General features: G+C 47.0%; 1 protein-coding gene across 1 annotated transcript in view; it reads right to left on the reverse strand.

Annotated features, from left to right (window-relative positions):
- LOC106593673 (receptor tyrosine-protein kinase erbB-4) overlaps positions 1 to 22,201 on the reverse strand; it is a 478,474-nt gene that overhangs the window by 112,543 nt on the left and 343,730 nt on the right. The window contains exon 3 of the mRNA XM_082963037.1: positions 8,284 to 8,470. Coding sequence (XP_082819163.1) covers positions 8,284 to 8,470 — 187 coding nt within the window. The remainder of the gene's footprint in view (positions 1 to 8,283; positions 8,471 to 22,201) is intronic.

Consider the following 22,201-nt stretch of genomic DNA (forward strand, 5'->3'; position numbering starts at 1 on the left):
AGTCTATTAAGTCAGGTGTCTGTGGTATCTGGTTATAACCAGTCTATTAAGTCAGGTGTCTGTGGTGTCTGGTTATAACCAGTCTATTAAGTCAGGTGTCTGGTTATAACCAGTCTATTAAGTCAGGTGTCTGTGGTGTCTGGTTATACCCCGTCTAATAAGTCAGGTGTCTGGTTATAACTAGTTTATTAAGTCAGGTGTCTGGTTATAACCAGTCTATTAAGTCAGGTGTCTGTGGTGTCTGGTTATACCCCGTCTAATAAGTCAGGTGTCTGGTTATAACCAGTCTAATAAGTCAGGTGTCTGGTTATAACTAGTTTATTAAGTCAGGTGTCTGTGGTGTCTGGTTATACCCAGTCTATTAAGCCAGGTGTCTGGTTATAACTAGTTTATTAAGTCAGGTGTCTGGTTATAACCAGTCTATTAAGCCAGGTGTCTGGTTATAACTAGTTTATTAAGTCAGGTGTCTGTGGTGTCTGGTTATAACCAGTCTATTAAGTCAGGTGTCTGGTTATACCCAGTCTATTAAATCAGGAGTCAGTGATGTCTGTTTATAACCAGTCTATTAAGTGTCGGTGGTGTCTGATTATAACCAGTCTATTAAGTGTCGGTGGTGTCTGATTATAACCAGTAGGCAATGCATTATCATACATCATAGAAGCTTAGATAAGCTTTTATTGGTTGGTAGATGGACTGCAGTCTGACACTCATGTGTAACACAGACAGTTCTTCCAAAGGAGATTAGCATGAGGCGAGCAAGAGCCTTGAAGTGGTCTGTAACTTGGTCGCAAAATAAGGTTCTCACAATCAACAAATGTGTGTATGTATGATATGATCACAATTCTAAGGAAGAAAATATTTTATTTTTATTACAATACACTTTATTTTAAAAGGTTTTGCTGTCATAATCAAATCAAATCAAATTGTATTTGTCACATGTGCCGAATACAACAGGTGTAGACTTTACAGAGAAATGCTTACTTACAAGCCCTTAACCAACAATGCATTTAAAAAAAATACCTACAAAAAATGACTTAATAAACTAGTTATAACCAGACACCACAGACACCTGACTTAATAGACTGGTTATAACCAAACACCACTGACACCTGACTTAAGAGACTGGTTATAACCAGACACCTAACTTAATAGACTGGTTATAACCAGACACCACAGACACCTGACTTAATAAACTAGTTATAACCAGACACCACAGACACCTGACTTAATAGACTGGTTATAAACAGACACCACAGACATCTGACGTAATAGACTGGTTATAACCAGACACCGCTGACACCTGACTTAATAAACTAGTTATAACCAGACACCACAGACACCTGACGTAATAGACTGGTTATAACCAGATACCGCTGACACCTGACTTAAGAGACTGGTTATAACCAGACACCTGACTTAATACACTAATTATAACCAGCCACTGTAGTGAACAACCTAATTCATTAATATCTGACACCTGGGGAATAAAAAGTGGCAAGCAGATAGACAGACATGTCTCTACATGTATAGGCTTGCATGAGCTTCATATGCTGTTGCATGACTAGCTTTATTCTTAAATGTAACTAAATGTTATCCTTTCTGGTCAAAATAGTTAAACATTTCTGAGATGTAGTCACTTTTGAGGACACCAGCTCTTGGACCCAGTACAAATCTGAAATATTTTAAATGATGCATTTCCTATTCAACAAAACTGTATGAATAAGGCTTGAAATCCCTTTGTGCATCTTTTCTAAAGGTCTCTCTTGATCAAAACGTTTTCCCCCACCGCTGTGAACGTCCCACAGAACGTCACACAGGACTTCCTCTGCGTCACACAGAGCGTCACACAGAACGTCACACAGAACGTCACACAGAGCATCACACAGAGCATCACACAGGACTTCCTCTGCGTCACACAGAGCGTCACACAGAACGTCACACAGAACGTCACACAGAACGTCACACAGAACATCACACAGAACGTCACACAGAACATCACACAGAACGTCACACAGAACGTCACACAGAACGTCACACAGAGCATCACACAGAACGTCACACAGAACGTCACACAGAATGTCCCACAGAACGTCACACATGACTTCCTCTGTGTCACACAGAGCGTCACACAGAACGTCACACAGAACGTCACACAGAGCATCACACAGAGCATCACACAGAACGTCACACAGAACATCACACAGAGCATCACACAGAACGTCACACAGAACGTCACACAGGACTTCCTCTGCGTCACACAGAACGTCACACAGAACGTCACACAAAGCATCACACAGAACGTCACACAGAACGTCACACAGAACGTCACACAGAGCATCACACAGAACGTCACACAGAACGTCACACAGAACGTCACACAGAGCATCACACAGAACGTCACACAGAGCGTCACACAGAGCGTCACACAGAACGTCACACAGAACGTCACACAGAGCATCACACAGAACGTCACACAGAACGTCACACAGAGCATCACACAGAACGTCACACAGAACGTCACACAGAACGTCACAAGGGAACGTCACAAGGGAACGTCACACAGAACGTCACACAAAGCTCTAGCTTGGCTTCCTGATTTCTTTAAGAACTCTCCTTTCATCTCATATCCGTCTACGACCAGCAGAAAGTGTTTTTTGTTTAAAATCTATGAATTACTTTGATAAAGTTGGCTATAAATCTATCTCTAAATCTATCTCTGAAGTGACAAAACAAGACGCACTGTAAGGATTGCAGGCATGTGCTTCGCCAGTAGCTGTGACGTCAGATTCAGCCAGGAGTTGATGAACAGTTGCAAGAGCAAATTAAACGATAGGAGGGACAGCCCAGCTTCAAGTGGCACCAGATATCACATTCTATGTGAAACAGGCAGAAGAGATATACAGGGCTACTGCTCAATGCAAGCCATTTCAATCTACGGTGTCTACGGTAGAGATCAACTTATAAGCGAAAATGCCGGTCGGAACCGGTACCAGAACCATGCAGGTCCCCTAAACAGGGGACTTTACATCTATTAAATTAATATAGAATTCCATTCTTCTTTTTTATTTGTTATTGCTTTATTGAGACAATACAGATACAAATGAGGAGGCGAGACTCAGGACCAAAGGCAGACGCAGGGATTGAACCCCGGGCTCTGGGATGAGATACATTTGATAGCTCCAGGTGTGTGACTACTAGGCCACAGTCTCTACAACTATCTTTAATTCATCTTGGCTATAGAACATGCCACGTCATGGGCCGTTCATTGTGACTCACAGTTCAAACTACTCCATGAAACAACCTAGTATCCGAGCCGGCTACTCTGTATACAGAAAAGTTAATTAACTGAAACACGTGGCTTTTTTCCGAGCCATTTCATCTCCCTGCACAAAAGGGCGTCCGACTTAATTTGTCTAAATATGAAACTCGGGTGCAAAAAATTATATTAAAAGAGTGGGGTATTAAATTGGCTTCAGCTGTGGGTGGGTGTAACGGTAGGAAACTCTCTGCTGCATTCTCCTCCTTCCTTAACCCTCCACCTTCTCCCCCTCCCTCCTCCCACTCTGTGGACCACTTTGTCTACCACTATGAAAAGAAGGTCGACAACATACGCTTTCCATTCACTCAGCCTATTGAGTCCACTGGTCCCACTCACACAGAACTACCCTACGCCTTGACCTCTTTCTCCCATCTATCTCTAGATGAAATCATGTGACTAGTGATGTCCGGCCCACTGACAACCTGCCCACTCGACCCCTTTCCCTCTTCCCTTCTTCAGACTATCTCTGGAGATCTTTGCCCATTCCTCACTTCCCTCATCAACTCATCCCTGACCACTGGCTGCGTCCCCTCCCCTCCTCAAGATACCAACATACAAACCCTCTACAGAACGGTATCCCTTCTTTCTTTTCTTTCCAAACTCTGACCAACTCTCTCTATCACTCCCAGAATGATTTTCTTGGTCCTAACCAGTCAGGCTTCAAGACTGGTCACTCAACCGAGACCGCTCTCCTCTATGCCACTGATGTTCTCCGCACTGCAAAAGATGACTCTCTTTCTCTGTTCTCATCCTCCTAGATCTATCTGCTGCCTTGGACAACCGTGAACCATTAGATCCTCCTCTCAACCCTCTCAGGGCTGGGTGTCTCAGGCTCTGCACATTCTTGGATTGCATCATTCCTGGCGGGCTGCTCCTACCAGGTGACGTGGAGAGGATCTGTGTCTGCACCACATGCTCTCACTACTGGTGTCCCCCAGGGCTTGGTTCTAGGCTCTCTCCTTTGCTCTCTATTCACTTGGCTCCGTCATATCCTCACATGGTATCTCCTATCATTGTTATGTGTATGACACTCAACTACCTTCCCCCTTCTGAGACCCAGGTGGCTACTCGCATCTCTGCTTGGATGTTAGGACACCATCTCAAGCTCAACCTCGACAAGACAGAGATGCTCTTCCTCCCGAGGAAGGCCTGCCCACTCCAAGACCTCTCCATCACGGTTGACAACTCAACGGTGTCCCCCTCCCAGAGTGCAAATAACCTTGGCGTGACCCTGGACAACACCCTGTTGTTCTCTGCAAACATCAAAGCAGTGACTGCAGATTCATGCTCTACAATATCTGCAGAGTAAGACCCTACCTCACACAGGAAGCGGTGCAGGTCCTAATCCAGGTACTTGTCATCTCCTGTCTGGACTACTGCAACTCACTGTTGGCTGGGCTCCCCACTTGTGCCATCAAACCTCTGCAACTTACGCCGCAACACACCTGGTGTTCAACATTTCCAAATTCTCCCATGTCTCCCCCCTCTTCCGCACACTGGCTTCCAGTCGAAGTTCACATCCACTACAAGACCATGGTGCTTGCCTACGCAGCAGCCAGGGGAACTGCCCTTCCCTACTTTCAGGCTAGGCTTAAACCCTACACCCCAAACCGAGCACTCTGTTCTGCCACCTCCGGTCTCTTGACCCTCCCATCCTTACGGGAGGTCAGCTCCCGCTCCAGTCAAAGCTTTTCTCTGTCCTGGCATCCCAATGGTGGAACCCCCTTCCCCCTTCCCCCTGACGCTAGGACAGCAGAGTCCCTGCCCATCAGCCGAAGAAAAAAACTACAAATTCAAAGAGTATCTTAACTAATCCCACTACCCCCATAACAAAAATAAATATAATAAATATCACCCTTTTCGTGAACTAACACTAGCACTTGACCTTTAGCCTACTAGCGCTGACTTTTCTGATAGCTACTTTGTTAAGGAACATTTTACTTACTATGAGACTATGTGGTTGTCCCACCTAGCTACCTTAAGATGAATGCACTAACTATAAGTCACTCTGGATAAGAGCATCTGCTAAACAACAAACATTGTCAAAATGTGTGAAGCGAAGGTTGAACACAACCATTTATTTTAAAAGAAATGTCAGAGGATTCCTTTATTCTATGACATTATAATACATGTTCTGTGTATTCTGAAACTATTCCGCCACTTAGCAAAGCTAAAGATTCTACATTATTACAATTTGCTTGGTTTCGTAAAAGCACAATCCATGAGACCCACTGCTGTTCAATGGTAATTTGTACAGCCATTGGTTTTGAAGAGTATAAACACCTTATTAAGCTGCCTTAGGCTATAATAACCTCATATTTAACTCTCTTTTAATGCTTTACAATATATTTGTACACCATTTATGAAAATATCTTTGCATCCATAGCTCAGTCAATGGATATGATAGAGGTATCATTCCCCAAGCACCATCCCACAGCAAACCATGGAGGCCAGAGTTATCATTACCCCAGCCCCATCCCTCAGCAACCATGGAGAGGCAAGAGTTAACATTCCCCCAGCCCCATCCCTCAGCAAACCATGGAGTGGCAAGAGTTATCATTCCCCCAGCCCCATCCCTCAGCAAACCATGGAGGCCAGAGTTATCATTACCCCAGCCCCATCCCTCAGCAAACAATGGAGAGGCAAGAGTTATCATTCCCCCAGCCCCATCCCTCAGATAACCATGGAGGCCAGAGTTATCATTCCCCCAGCCCCATCCCTCAGATAACCATGGAAGCCAGAGTTATCGTTCCCCCAGCCCCATCCCTCAGCAAACCATGGAGAGGCCAGAGTTATCATTCCCCCAGCCCCATCCCTCAGATAACCATGGAGGCCAGAGTTATCATTCCCCCAGCCCCATCCCTCAGCAAACCATGGAGAGGCTAGAGTTATCATTCCCCCAGCCCCATCCATCAGCAAACCATGAAGTGGCCACAGTTATCATTCCTCCAGCCCCATCCCTCAGCAAACCATGTAGGCCACAAGTATCATTCCCCCAGCCCCATCCCTCAGCAAACCATGGAGGCCACAAGTATCATTCCTCCAGCCCCATCCCTCAGCAAACCATGGAGGCCACAGTTATCATTCCCCCAGCCCCATCCCTCAGCAAACCATGGAGGCCACAGTTATCCTTCCCCCAGGCCCATCCCACAGCAAACCATGGAGGCCACAGTTATCGTTCCCCCAGCCCCATCCCACAGCAAACCATGAAGAGGCCAGAGTTATCATTTCCCCAGCCCCATGCCTCAGCAAACCATGGAGAGGCAAGAGTTATCATTCCCCCAGCCCCATCCCTCAGATAACCATGGAGGCCAGAGTTATCATTCCCCCAGCCCCATCCCTCAGCAAACCATGGAGAGGCTAGAGTTATCATTCCCCCAGCCCCATCCCTCAGATAACCATGGAGGCCAGAGTTATCATTCCCCCAGCCCCATCCCTCAGCAAACCATGGAGGCCACAGTTATCATTCCCCCAGCCCCATTCCTCAGCAAACCATGGAGGCCACAGTTATCATTCCCCCAGTCCCATCCCTCAGCAAACCATGGAGGCCACAGTTATTCTTCCCCCAGCCCCATCGCACAGCAAACCATGGAGGCCAGAGTTATCGTTCCCCCAGCCCCAACCCACAGCAAACCATGAAGAGGCCAGAGTTATCATTTCCCCAGCCCCATGCCTCAGCAAACCATGGAGAGGCAAGAGTTATCATTCCCACAGCCCCATCCCTCAGATAACCATGGAGGCCAGAGTTATCATTCCCCCAGCCCCATCCCTCAGATAACCATGGAGGCCAGAGTTATCATTCCTCCAGCCCCATCCCTCAGATAACCATGGAGGCCAGAGTTATCATTCCCCCAGCCCCATCCCTCAGCAAACCATGGAGAGGCTAGAGTTATCATTCCCCCAGCCCCATCCCTCAGCAAACCATGAAGTGGCCACAGTTATCATTCCTCCAGCCCCATCCCTCAGCAAACCATGTAGGACACAAGTATCATTCCCCCTGCCCCATCCCTCAGCAAACCATGGAGGCCAGAGTTATCATTCCTCCAGCCCCATCCCTCAGCAAACCATGGAGGCCACAAGTATCATTCCCCCAGCCCCATCCCTCAGAAAACCATGGAGGCCACAAGTATCGTTCCTCCAGCCCCATCCCTCAGCAAACCATGTAGGACACAAGTATCATTCCCCCAGCCCCATCCCTCAGCAAACCATGGAGGCCAGAGTTATCGTTCCTCCAGCCCCATCCCTCAGCAAACCATGGAGGCCACAGTTATCATTCCCCCAGCCCCATCCCTCAGCAAACCATGGAGGCCACAGTTATCATTCCCCCAGCCCCATCCCTCAGCAAACCATGGAGGCCACAGTTATCATTCCCCCAGTCCCATCCCTCAGCAAACCATGGAGGCCACAGTTATCCTTCCCCCAGCCCCATCGCACAGCAAACCATGGAGGCCAGAGTTATCGTTCCCCCAGCCCCAACCCACAGCAAACCATGAAGAGGCCAGAGTTATCATTCCCCCAGCCCCATGCCTCAGCAAACCATGGAGAGGCCAGAGTTATCATTCCCCCAATCCCATCCCACAGCAAACCATGGAGAGGCCAGAGTTATCATTCCCCCAGCCCCATCCCTCAGCAAACCATGAAGAGGCCACAGTTATCATTCCCCCAGCCCCATCCCTCAGCAAACTATGGAGGCCACAGTTTTGATTGAGATAGACCATCAGACCATGGAGAAACTGTTGGAGAGATCAAGAGAAGGAGAGAGTAATGGACCGATGGAGAGAAGGACAGAACAATAAGCAGGTTAGGGAGATCGAGAGAAGGAGAAAGTGATAGAGAGATAGAGAGAAGGACAGAACAATAAGCAGGCTAGAGAAATAGAGAGAAGGAGGAAGTGAGAGAAATGGAAAGATGGTGTGACTGAGTCACACAGGTGAGTTTAGAGTAGTCTGCACTGGGCCCCTGACCTGTGAGGTTGCGAAGGCCCAGCTGTCTGAGGCCGTAGAAGCCGTCGCGGCGGTAGTTGAGGAAGATGGCCAGGGCGTAGCGTCCCTCGTAAAGCTTGGTGCCCCGCACGATGCGAAGGTTCTCCAGGGGCAGGTAGTCAAACTGGTTCAGAGCTACCAGCACATAGCCTGTCACCTCTCGGATAGACTAGAGGAAGCAGGGAGAGAGAGAAGAAGGTAGAGAGAGACAGAGAGAGAGAGATAGATGCAGACAGAGAGAGAAACAGAAAGAGAGAAAGAGAGAAAGCAAGAGAGAGAGAGAGAGAGAGAGTGGCAAAGTTAGAGAAATTTACAAAGTCAGGCTAATATTTATTGAAGGACAACTTGAACAGACTACCTGATCTGTCCCCCCAACCTTCCTGTAGATCAACATAGTCCTGATCTGTCCCCCAAACTTCCTGTATATCAACCTCGTCCGGATCTGTCCCCCAACCTTCCTGTAGATCAACCTAGTCCTGATCTGTCCCCCCAACCTTCCTGTAGATCAACCTAGTCCTGATCTGTCCCCCCAACCTTCCTGTAGATCAACCTAGTCCTGATCTGTCCCTCAACCTTCCTGTAGATCAACCTAGTCCTGATCTGTCCCCCCAACCTTCCTATAGATCAACCTAGTCCTGATCTGTCCCTCAACCTTCCTGTAGATCAACCTAGTCCTGATCTGTCCCCCAACCTTCCTGTAGATCAACCTAGTCCTGATCTGTCCCTCAACCTTCCTGTAGATCAACATAGTCCTGATCTGTCCCTCAACCTTCCTGTAGATCAACTTAGTCCTGATCTGTCCCTCAACCTTGCTGTAGATCAACCTAGTCCTGATCTGTCCCTCAACCTTCCTGTAGATCAACATAGTCCTGATCTGTCCCTCAACCTTCCTGTAGATCAACCTTGTTCTGATCTGTCCCCCAACCTTCCTGTAGATCAACCTAGTCCTGATCTGTCCCCCCAACCTTCCTGTAGATCAACCTAGTCCTGATCTGTCCCTCAACCTTCCTGTAGATCAACCTAGTCCTGATCTGTCCCCCCAACCTTCCTGTAGATCAACCTAGTCCTGATCTGTCCCTCAACCTTCCTGTAGATCAACCTAGTCCTGATCTGTCCCCCAACCTTCCTGTAGATCAACCTAGTCCTGATCTGTCCCCCCAACCTTCCTATAGATCAACCTAGTCCTGATCTGTCCCTCAACCTTCCTGTAGATCAACCTAGTCCTGATCTGTCCCCCAACCTTCCTGTAGATCAACCTAGTCCTGATCTGTCCCCCCAACCTTCCTGTAGATCAACCTAGTCCTGATCTGTCCCTCAACCTTCCTGTAGATCAACCTAGTCCTGATCTGTCCCCCCAACCTTCCTGTAGATCAACCTAGTCCTGATCTGTCCCTCAACCTTGCTGTAAAACAACCTAGTCCCGATATGTTCCCCCAGTTTTTGTTTGTTTACTTCATCTATCTTGCACATAAATGTGTTTGTGTTGAACTGTTCAACAGTATTTGCTTGTATAAGCCAGCATTGTGTACTGAGTTAGGAAAGGCATCTTGAATGATGGCTCATTGTTAATAAGTTGGTGGAGGAGGTTTTTTAGAGCACCTCTTCAGACATCAGGTTGTCCTCAGCTCAGGGTTGCTGCTTGGAGAAGCCAGTTGAAAATAAAAACTTTGTCTACTTGTGCCAGGCAGTTTACTTGGGGGCTAGAAGGACGTCCAATCATAGAGCTGTAATAACACTGGTGGAGATAATGAGCTCTGGAGCCCTGCCGTCAATCATCCTGACAGCCAATCGCAAGCTCACACATGCTATCATTACCGGGACCTGGGTTTCGTTCACTCAGTGGGATGGCTTTACTTTGTGGAGGTGTGTGTGTGTCCGTGTAAAAGTCAGGCGGCAGGTTATACTGGTCCCAGATCAGTCCCTATGCACCAGCTACCTCTCCCTGGGTCTCTTTGATCATTAAAAATACATCTGATGTGCTGACACAGCACGTCAACTGACCGCTATCATCCGCCCGCCAGACACGGTAACACAGTCGCTCACTGCACTAGCCACCACTGGCAGCTCCAATCACAACACTACATTATAGGAGCCCGAATAGCCGACAATTTCTTATAGGATCCATATGGATGGCAGTGAATGCACAATATAGACTCATTTAATTGCTAAGTATCTCTAGAGAGGCTCTTACCATTTGATGGCTGAATTATTCAACGTTGTGGCTGGGGTTCTGGGCTCTCGTTAAATTTACTGAAGCACTTGTATTTTGTCAGTGGCCCCGCAGCACCGCGGCACAATTGATATTCAGTGATATAACGGAGGAGTTACATGACATTACTCATATAAGATTCCTAATGGGGGGAACGTGGGGACCTGAAAAGTTGTTTGAAATTATAAGTTGGGGGGTGGGGGGGGAACGATCCGAGGCTATGGGATGATTATAAAGAGTGGTTTTAATGAGTAGAGACAGGTCAGTAATGATGTTGCTGATTGGTTAGGAGCGGGGTGGAAAAGAGTCATCCCTGGTTTGATTTTGTCTTGACCTTAGGGGAGACTCGGGGAGAGTGACAGATGTGTCTGAAACGGTACCTTACTCACTAATGCACTACTTTTGATCAGAGCCCTATATGGATCCATGTCCAAAGTAGTGCACTGTTAAGGGAATTGGGTGACATTTTGGACACATACATGTGTCTGCATTTTCCCTTCCTGATGACAGCCAGGTTGCCAAGCAGAGTAGCTTCATTCATTCATTCATTCAGTCAGTCAGTCAGTCAGTCAGTCAGTCAGTCAGTCAGTCAGTCAGTCAGTCAGTCTCATTCAGTGAGTCAGTCAGTCAGTCAGTCTTAGTCAGTCATTCATGCAGTCATTCAGTCAGTCCTTCAGCCAGTCAGTCATGCAGTCAGTCATGCAGTCATTCAGTCAGTCAGTCGTGCAGTCATTCAGTCATGCAGTCAGTCAGTCATTCAGTTAGTCATTCAGTCATTCAGTCAGCCATTCATTCATACATGGACTGCTCACTTTTGGCTCTATTGAAATACAATGGACAGAGGAGAAGAAAGAGGAGACAAAACACTGTTTTATTAGCGTGATTACAATGCGTCAATCACTGGGAATTAAAACAAAAACACAACAAAGAATTTGTATCGATGCTGTTTTGAGTGACACGTTATTCATAAGAGACTTCCTTTGGAATGTTTTCCAATAACATTTAATATTACCAGGAGTTAGTGTAAGAAAACCCTTTAATACTCTCAAACTTCAACGTTTTCTCCTCAACATTTTGTCATTAGGTTATCGTCAAACTCAAACAACTATTCAACAACACTCAATACAAATCTGTGACTCTTTCATTCTCCGACAGAAGAAGTATGATTCCAACATTAGATGTTACTGTGGGGGCTTCGTGATGTGGTTCCCAAGAATGGTGAGGCGTGATGTTTCTCTTTCAGCGAGGGTGACCCCACTCTAACCCTTGTGTTTGGCGCCCCGGGCCGGATATGATCCATCGTTGGCCCCGGCATCATTAGCTCGGCAGTAACATCCCTATGCCTGCCGAGGACGCTTTTGCAGGGCCACAGGGACGTTGCTCTGCTCTAGACCTATCTGCAGGAGCCTCAGGCTGGCGGACGGCCCCAGCCCTGCTGCGGTGGTGATGGTGCCCCGTTCCCAGTGCCAGCCTCCGGGCATCGACGGCAAACCATGGAGAACTGACAGAGAATCGGTTCAAACTGTTGCTTAGCAATGCCTAGCAACACAAGGAAAGCCTTTCAGCGCCAGTCACCAGTGGAGAGAAGAGAGGGAGAGGGGGAAAAGAAGAAATACATGGAGGGATGATTCTGGCTTGTAATTTAGCTCATTCAATTAAACGATTAATAGTTTGCTGTGTTTTTCGCCACCCTCTTTTGGATATTTAAAAAAAAAACTTTGACACTATTTAATTTCCTTCTGCTCTTAAATTGCATTTAGAGAGCCACCGGATCAATATTTTCTGCTGGTGGAATAGAAGTAGCTAGCAGGAGGAGAGGATGAGGAAAGGATGAAGAGAGAAGAAGGTAGCAGGAGGAGACACTGAAGAGAGAAGGTAGCAGGAGGAGAAGATGAAGAGAGACGAATGTAGCAGGAGGAGAGACTGAAGAGAGAAGGTAGCAGGAGGAGAAGATGAAGAGAGAAGAAGGTAGCAGGAGGAGACACTGAAGAGAGAAGGTAGCAGGAGGAGAAGATGAAGAGAGACGAATGTAGCAGGAGGAGAGACTGAAGAGAGAAGGTAGCAGGAGGAGAAGATGAAGAGAGAAGAAGGTAGCAGGAGGAGAGACTGAAGAGAGGATGAGTAGAAGAGAGATGAGAAAGACCCAAGGGAAGATAAACAAGCACCTGCATTTCGTCTCCCTCCCTCCCTCTCTCTCTACCTTGACTTTTATCAAAACAGAGCTGGAGAGATGCAGCTTAAAGAAAAGTACTTTCCTTCATGCCAATAACCTTAAATGTCATGAGAGTTCTCTCAGGCTCTAAGAAGATAGACCCTGAACAAATAAAACGTGATTGATTCATAGAGGGGAAACCCCCAAACGATGGCCCGTTTGTTCCTCTCACAGATGTGGTTAGAATCATGGAATTCTAATAACGCTGTATGATTTAGAGTAGAATAGGATAGATTAGAACATTGTTAGACTACAATGGAAGACACACTACTATGCAAAATTACATTCTCCATCTCCAACACAGACCCTCACACACACTCATCAACACGCATCTGCCTCTGCTACCGTAACGACCAAGATCAAAGCTCCGAGGCGCAGGAGGAGGCAGAGCGTACACCCTCCCATCATGCATTGCGATGACTCGGCAGCGTCCGTTCTCGTAACAATGGAGAGCAATTAGCAAAAACACTGTTGTACAGTCAGTCAAACAAAGACTAGTTTAGTCCCACCAGCCTCCTCTTCCCTCTCCCACCAGCCTCCTCTTCCCTCTCCCTACCAGCCTCCTCTTCCCTCTCCCCACCGGCCTCCTCTTCCCTCTCCCCACCGGCCTCCTCTTCCCTCTCCCCACCAGCCTCCTCTTCCCTCTCCCACCAGCCTCCTCTTCCCTCTCCAACCCGCCTCCTCTTCCCTCTCCCACCAGCCTCCCCTTCCCTCTCCCACCAGCCTCCTCTTCCCTCTCCCACCAGCCTCCTCTTCCCTCTCCCACCAGCCTCCTCTTCCCTCTCCCACCAGCCTCCCCTTCCCTCTCCCACCAGCCTCCTCTACCCTCTCCCCACCGGCCTCCTCTACCCTCTCCCCACCGGCCTCCTCTACCCTCTCCCCACCGGCCTCCCCTTCCCTCTCCCACCAGCCTCCTCTTCCCTCTCCGCACCGGCCTCCTCTTCCCTCTCCCCACCGGCTTCCTCTACCCTCTCCCCACCAGCCTCCTCTTCCCTCTCCCCACCAGCCTCCTCTTCCCTCTCCCCACCGGCCTCCTCTTCCCTCTCCCCACAGGCCTCCTCTACCTTCTCCCCACCAGCCTCCTCTTCCCTCTCCCCACCGGCCTCCTCTTCCCTCTCCCCACCGGCCTCCTCTACCTTCTCCACACCAGCCTCCTCTTCCCTCTCCCCACCGGCCTCCTCTTCCCTCTCCCCATCGGCTTCCTCTTCCCTCTCCCCACCAGCCTCCTCTTCCCTCTCCCCACCAGCCTCCTCTACCCTCTCCCCACCAGCCTCCTCTTCCCTCTCCCCACCAGCCTCCTCTTCCCTCTCCCCACCAGCCTCCTCTTCCCTCTCCCCACCAGCCTCCTCTTCCCTCTCCCCACCGGCCTCCTCTTCCCTCTCCCCACCGGCCTCCTCTACCTTCTCCCCACCGGCCTCCTCTTCCCTCTCCCACCAGCCTCCTCTTCCCTCTCCCCACCGGCCTCCTCTTCCCTCTTCCCACCAGCCTCCATTTCCCTCTCCCCACCTGTCTCCTCTTCCCTCTCCCCACCTGTCTCCTCTTCCCTCTCCCCACCAGCCTCCTCTTCCCTCTCCCCACCGGCCTCCTCTTCCCTCTTCCCACCAGCCTCCATTTCCCTCTCCCCACCTGTCTCCTCTTCCCTCTCCCCACCTGTCTCCTCTTCCCTCTCCCCACCGGCCTCCTCTTCCCTCTCCCACCAGCCTCCATTTCCCTCTCCCCACCTGTCTCCTCTTCCCTCTCCCCACCTGTCTCCTCTTCCCTCTCCCCACCTGTCTCCTCTTCCCTCTCCCTACCTGTCTCCTCTTCCCTTTCTAGATCTCTGCTTCTCCTCCAGGCCATTTGTGAATTTTACATTTGTTTGTAAATTGTGCTTGGCAACTTCAGGGATAGTCAGCGTTGAGAGGGAAACAACAGCCAGGCTTGATTAATTTACTCTACAGCTTCATCTAGCTGACGTCTCTGTGTTTGCCTGCACTGTATGTGACTCAGACTTTATCGCTCCAGTACCAGTCCTCCGGGACATGTTAGTGTGTGCTGTGTGTGCTGTGTGTGTGTGTGTGTGTTTGCTGTGTGTGTGTGTGTTTGTGTGTGTGTTTGCTGTGTGTGTGTGTGTGTGTGTGTGTGTGTGTGTGTGTGTGTGTGTGTTAGCTTGCACTGAGGGAATGAATACTTATCCAGCCATAATTAAAGTAGTTACCAGCATGTGACCAATCAACATAAAACATATTTGAATCAGCATTTCAATTAATTTGTGTTTGGTGCAACACACACATATATATTAGGTAATGGTTGGAGGCTTGCATGTTTGATTCTGATTACCCCACAAACTTGACGTTGAATTCTGCTCTAAGAGTATTCCTCATATACAGTGCAGAGACACATTTGGTCAGTATAGAGACCAGTGAGGGGGATGAGACCAGGAAGTGAAGAGAAGAAAAAGAGTGTGTAAGATTGGTGCATAGAGAGAGCAGAAATAATGGAGAGAAGAGATCGGGGAGATATGGAACAAGTGGAGAGAAGAGACATAGGGGACATGGAACAAGTGGAAAGAAGAGACATATGGGACATGGAACAAGTGGAGAGAAGAGACATAGGGGACATGGAACAAGTGGAGAGAAGAGACATAGGGGACATGGAACAAGTGGAGAGAAGAGACATAGGGGACATGGAACAAGTGGAGAGAAGAGACATAGGGGATACGGAACAAGTGGAGAGAAGAGACATAGGGGACATGGAACAAGTGGAGAAAAAATACATACTGTAGGGGAAATGGAACAAGTGGAGAGAAGAGACATAGGGGACATGGAACAAGTGGAGAAAAGAGAAATACTGTAGGGGATATGGAACAAGTGGAGAGAAGAGACATAGGGGATACGGAACAAGTGGAGAGAAGAGACATAGGGGACATGGAACAAGTGGAGAAAAGAGACAAACTGTAGGGGAAATGGAACAAGGAAATAAGGTCCCCTGGTCCCCTGTGGCTCAGTTGGTAGAGCATGGTGTGTGCAACGCCAGGGTTGTGGGTTCGATTCCCACTGAGGGCCAGTACAAAACAAAAAAAAAGATAATAATAATAATTATGAAATTTATGCATTCACTATTGTAAGTCGCTCTGGATAAGAGCGTCTGCTAAATGACTAAAATGTAAATGTAAAAATAGAGAGGGAGGGAGGAGGAGATGAGGAGATGGAGAGATGGGGAGATAAGGTGAAAAGGAATAGGGAAGACAAGATAGAGGGGAGATACAAATGTGTGAAAGTGAGAGAGAATATGGGGAGGGAGAGGAGAGATAGATGAGAGATAGATGAGGGAGGGGAGAAGGGCAGGATGAGGGAATAGGGGGAGGGAGAGGGAGAGGAGAGAGAGATGATGAGAGGGTGAAGGGGACAGGATGAGGGAAAAAGAGAAGGAATGGGGAAGAGGGAGAGTGAAAAGAGAAGGTTAAATGAGAGGAAGGGAATGGGAAGGCGGAAGAAGAGCTGAGATGAAAATGAGAGAGGAGTGGGAATAGAGGAGAGTGTAGTGACCGAGTTGGAATGTGCAGTGAAGGGAGGGGGAACGGAAGTGGAGCGCGGAGCGATCCATATTTCAACGCATAATTAATAGTCCACCTGTTCCCGTCGTCTGAATGAGCGAGAGAAAAACTGGGAGAAAAAGTATAATGACACCATTATCAAATACAAGAGATGGAACACACATTATGGTGATTACCACCCATCTCCATACAGATGGAGTCAGTCGGTGAGAGTCAAGGAGAGAAGCAGCGGTGCATGTCAGCTATGGACTCAGGCTCACAGCCCGGCAGACGCAGCTGGCTGGGGTAGCAAGAGCGCTGCTGGCACAATCATACTTCTACTGCATAGCACAGTCAATGGGCACCTGGAGTGCTGTGCTGTGTACTCCATCACTAGCACACAGCAGTGGGGGAATGTTATGCTATGCTACAATAACGAAGTAAGACCAAGTTCTGTATATTACCTTAAAGTCCTTTAAGGTCTTACTTTGTTAAACTGAAACATAACTTTTAAGGTGTAAGGAAAGTCCTTCATAAGGCCTATATAGATGTTCCTAGATGAAAGCTAAAGAAGCCTTAATGAGTATTAACAACTAACAGGAAACTACAGTAAGAAATGAATGAGGATATTAGTTAAATAGTGAGAAAGACACCAGTAGCAATGTTACTGCTCTGATTGGTTGTTCCACTGGCTGTCCCTACGGTGTGGCAGGAAGCTACATATTTTGCAGCTAATATGGCACAAAAAGGGTTTTTCTCCCAATAGACATTGGATTTTCTCCTTTTTTTGTTTTGGTTTCAACATTTCTGTATTTGTTTCAATTTTGGGAAAGAAAATTGCCCATAAGTCTGTATAGTTCTGGCAGAGGAAAATGCAGCTCTGTCTGGACCTCAGAGTGAGCACAACCTGTCCTCTCTGGGTAGCCAGATTTGTCTGTGACGGACGGTTTCTACGGCCAGGCTGTGCTCACTGAGTCTGTACATAGTCAGTGTTTGTCTCAGTTTTCTATCAGTCCCGGTGGTTAGATAGTCTGCCACCATATACTGTCTGTTTAGAGCCAAATACCATTGAAGTTTACTTAGATTTTTTTTGTGTCTTTCCAATAGGTGATATCTTTTTATTTTTGCTTTGTCAGCCAGATTGTTCTGAGTGCTGTCATGAGGCTTTGTTGTGTTGGTAGGGGTTAGTGAACTGAGCCTCAGAACCAGCTGGCTGAGGGGACTATTTTCTATGGTCAACTCTTGGCATTTCTCTCTCTCTCTTATATCTGCACAGTGCATTCGGAAGGTATTCAGACCCCTTGACTTTTTCCACATTTAGTTACGTTACAGCCTTATTCTAAAATTGATTCAATAAAAAATTATAAACTGAAATATCACATTTACACAAGTATTCAGACCCTTTACTCAGTACTTGGTGGTTCCAAACTTCGTCCATTTAAGAATGATGGAGACCACTGTGTTCTTGGGGACCTTCAATTCTGCAGAATGTTTTTTGCTACCCTTCCCCAGATCTGTGCCTCGACATAATCCTGTCTCAGAGCTCTACGGACAATTGCTTCATCCTCATGGCTTATTTTTTCTCTGACATGCACTGTCAACTGTGGGACCTTATATAGACAGGTGTGTGCCTTTCCAAATCATGCCAAATCAACAGAATTGACCACACGTGGACTCCAATCAAGTTGTAAAAACATCTCAATGATGATCAATGGAAACAGGATGCACCTGAGCTCAATTTCGAGTGTCATAGCAAGGGTCTGAGTTCTTACGTAAATAAGGTATTTCTGTTTTTCATTTAATATTCATTTGCAAAAATGTCTAAAGCCTGTTTTCACTTTCTTATTATGGGGTATTGTGTGTAGATTGCTGAGAAATAAAATATATTTAATCCATTTTAGAATAAGGCTGACTCAATAGCCTTGGTTTCTCAAATGACTGCCTCCCCTGGTTCACCAACTACTTCTCAGATAGAGTTCAGTGTGTCAAATCAGAGGGCTTGTTGTCCGGACCTCTGACAGTCTCTATGGGGGGTTTAATTCTCGGGCCGACTCTTTTCTCTGTATACATCATTCATGTCGCTCTTGCTGCTGGTGATTCTCTGATCCACCTCTACGCAGACGACACCATTCTGTATACATCTGGCCCTTCTTTGGACACTGTGTTAACAACCCTCCAAACGAGCTTCAATGCCATACAACACTGGCCTCCAACTGCTTTCAAATGCTTTTAAACTAAATGCATGCTCTTCAACCGATTGTTGCCCGCACATGCCCGCCTGACTAGCATCACTGCTCTGGACGGTTCTGACTTAGAATATGTGGACAACTACAAATACCTAGGTGTCTGGTTAGACTGTAAACTCTCCTTCCAGACTCACATTAAGCATCTCCAATCCAAAATTAAATCTAGAATTGTCTTCCTATTTTGCAACAAAGCCTCCTTCACTCATGCTGCCAAACATACCCTCATAAAACTGACTATCCTACCGATCCTTGACTTTGGCGATGTGATTTACAAAATAGCCTCCAACACTCTACTCAGCAAATTGGATGTAGTTTATCACAGTGCCATCCGTTTTGTCTCCAAAGCCCCATATACTACCCACCACTGCGACCTGTACGGTCTCGTTGGCTGGCCCACATATTCGTCGCCAAACCCACTGGCTCCAGGTCATCTACAAGTCTCTGCTAGGTCTCAGCTCACTGGTCACCATAGAAACACCCACCCGTAGCATGCGCTCCAGCAGATATATATCACTGGTCATCCCCAAAGCCAACACCCCCTTTGGCCACCTTCCAGTTCTCTGCTACCAATGACTGGAATGAACTGCAAAAATCACTCAAGCTGGAGACATATATCTCCCTCTCTAACTTTAAGAATCAGCTGTCAGAGCAGCTTACTGATCACTGTACCTGTACACAGCACATCTGTAAATAGCACACCCTCATTACCATATTGCACCCCAGTATCTCTACTTGCACATCATCATCTGCATCATCTGCAACATCGAGAGCATCCTGACTGGTTGCATCACTGCCTGGTACGGCAATTGATCAGCCTCTGACCGCAAGGCACTACAGAGGGTAGTGAGTACGACTCAGTACATCACTGTGGCTAAGCTGCCTGCCATCCAGGACCTCTACACCAGGCAAAAATTGTCAAAGACCCCAGCCCCCCCAGTCATAGACTGTTCTCTCTACTACTGCATGGCAAGCGGTACCGGAGTGCCAAGTCTAGGACAAAAAAGGCTTCTCAACAGTTTTTACCCCCAAGCCATAAGACTCCTGAACAGGTAATCAAATGGCTACCCGGACTATTTGCATTGTGTGCCCCCCCAACCCCTCTTTTTACGCTGCTGCTACTCTCTGTTTATCATATATGCATAGTCACTTTAACTATACATTCATGTACATACTACCTCAATTGGGCAGACCAACCAGTGCTCCCGCACATTGGCTACCCGGGCTATCTGCATTGTGCCCCGCCACCCGCCACCCGCCACCCACCACCCGCCAACCCCTCTTTTACGCTACTGCTACTCTCTGTTCATCATATATGCATAGTCACTTTAACCATATGTACATGTACATACTACCTCAATCAGCCTGACTCACCGGTGTCTGTATATAGCCTCGCTACTGTATATAGCCTGTCTTTTTACTGTTGTTTTATTTCTTTACTTACCTATTGTTCACCTAACACCTTTTTTGAACTATTGGTTAGAGCCTGTAAGTAAGCATTTCACTGTATGGTCTACACCTGTTGTATTCGGCGCACGTGACAAATACACTTTGATTTGATTTGATCTATCACTCCAGTGTTAATGCAACATGTTTATTATTTCTCCTCCATGGCCTATTTATTACCTTACCTCCCTAACCTTACTACATTTGCACATACTCTACATAGATTTTTCTATTCTGTTATTGACTGTACGTTTGTTTATCCCATGTGTAACTCTGTGTTGTTGTTTTTGTCGCACTGCTTTGCTTTATCTTGGCCGGGTCGCAGTTGTAAATGAGAACTTGTTCTCAACTGGCCTACCTGGTTACATAAAGGTGAAATAAAAAAATAAAAAAGGCAGTAAGGTAGCAAAATGTAGATAAAGTCAAGGGGTCTGAATACTTTCCGAAGGCACTGTATCTTTGGTGTTACTCTCTCTTTCTCTGTGGTGTTTCACTTCAAATGGAACCCACTTCCAGCATGGGGGACTGGAAGGTTTGAACCCACACTGGGGCTTTTATCTCACAAAGAGATGAAGGAAATTCTACATAATCATGGGGGCAGTCAACTATCTGGAGCCGCTCATTCTAAAGAGATTCAGAAAGAGGTTGTAAGTGCTTTGATTTACCCTAAAATGATGATAATCATCCAAGATGATGCAGATTAGAATATCTTCTCACAGAAACAAAACAGAATATATTACGCCGTAGCAACAATACAAGAGAAGAGATTGTATTACTTCTAACGTGTTGTCGAGGCCTCAGTGCATTCAACATGACTTTGAGATGACACGGGGGCTAGCATTAGCATGAGCGATACCTGCAGCTGGCTGACTGATGCCCATCTATGATGTTTATTGCGTCAGCCAGCCAATCAGTCCCCATATCAGCACTGTGTTTATGAGCTGCATCTCCCCGTGGCGGGAGGCTTTGTTGTCCAGAAACATTTACTGGCACCGTGGGCGAAATGGAAATGGAAACATGAAAAACAAAAGACTGGATGCTACGTCAGGAGGAGTGGGAGTCAACAGAGACACTAAAGGTGTTACGGAACTTACGACAACAACCATCGCAAATACACTCTGTACACAACATGTTGCTTTGAAACAGAACAGAATGACACAGTGTCTCATGTATGTGATAACATTATGTGTATGTGATTGTATGTGATAACATTATGCTACAGCCTTCAGGGGGATGATATACAGTACCAGTCAAAAGTTTGGACACACCCATGCATTAATAGGTTTTTATTTATTTGTACTATGTTCTACATTGTAGAATAATAGTGAAGACATCAAAACTATGAAATAACACATATGGAACCATGTAGTAACCAAAAAAGTGTTAAACCAATCAAAATGTATGTTATATTTAAGGTTCTTCAAAGTAGCCACCCTTTGCCTTGATGACAGCTTTGCAAACTCTTGGCATTCTCTCAACCCTTGAATGAGTAGGTGTGTCCAAACTTTTGACTGGTACTGTAGATAATGCTGTTTGACACAACAGTTGTGTGACATACACAGTGTGTCTTAGCCAGTTATCTCCTGGCTCCTGAACAGTATTATAAAGCCCATGTAGTGAGTGGTGTGAGATGTGAGTGTCAGCCAGTCCCGTGGCCCCTGTATGAAACACAATGAGATGTGAGTGTTAGTACGGAGGCTCCTTCCTGTACTTCCCTCATTATTGACTCTAAGGTCGGTGACACTGAGGACAGAGACAGAGAGAGGCATCAGCTGTTGGATCCCCTGTGGATAGTGGTTATACTACTGCTGAGGCTCCTGGAGTTCCTGGAGCTCAGAGGATCTGAGTGGCCCCCGGGGGCCAGTTGTCAGTGCTCCTTTCTGGGGGAGCTGAGGGACTAGATGGCTTGATGGATGGATCCAGTCTGGTGGAGCAGGGAGGTGACCTCAGGTAAACTATCCAACAGTACCGTAGATACTCTGGGTTATGGGTAGTGAACGGTGAATGGTCTAGAAAAGGCTAGTGAAGTATCACTTCAGATGAACAGCAATGAAGTGGTGATAAAACAGCTGTCTAAAAGCTCAACATCAAAATAATAATAATAATAATTTATTGCATTTTTATAGTGCTATTCACTGCAGTACATAAATCATCTCAAAGGGCTTTAAAGCCTCAAAAAAGAAGAGCCATTTAGAAAAACCACAACAACACAATTACTGGAGGCAAGCAACCTAAATGCTAATGCAGTCTCTGAGGTGTCTTCACCAACAAAAACG

This window comes from Salmo salar, chromosome 16 (genome assembly GCF_965601325.2).
Source record: "Salmo salar chromosome 16, fSalSal1, whole genome shotgun sequence".
NCBI classification, from domain to species: domain Eukaryota; kingdom Metazoa; phylum Chordata; class Actinopteri; order Salmoniformes; family Salmonidae; genus Salmo; species Salmo salar.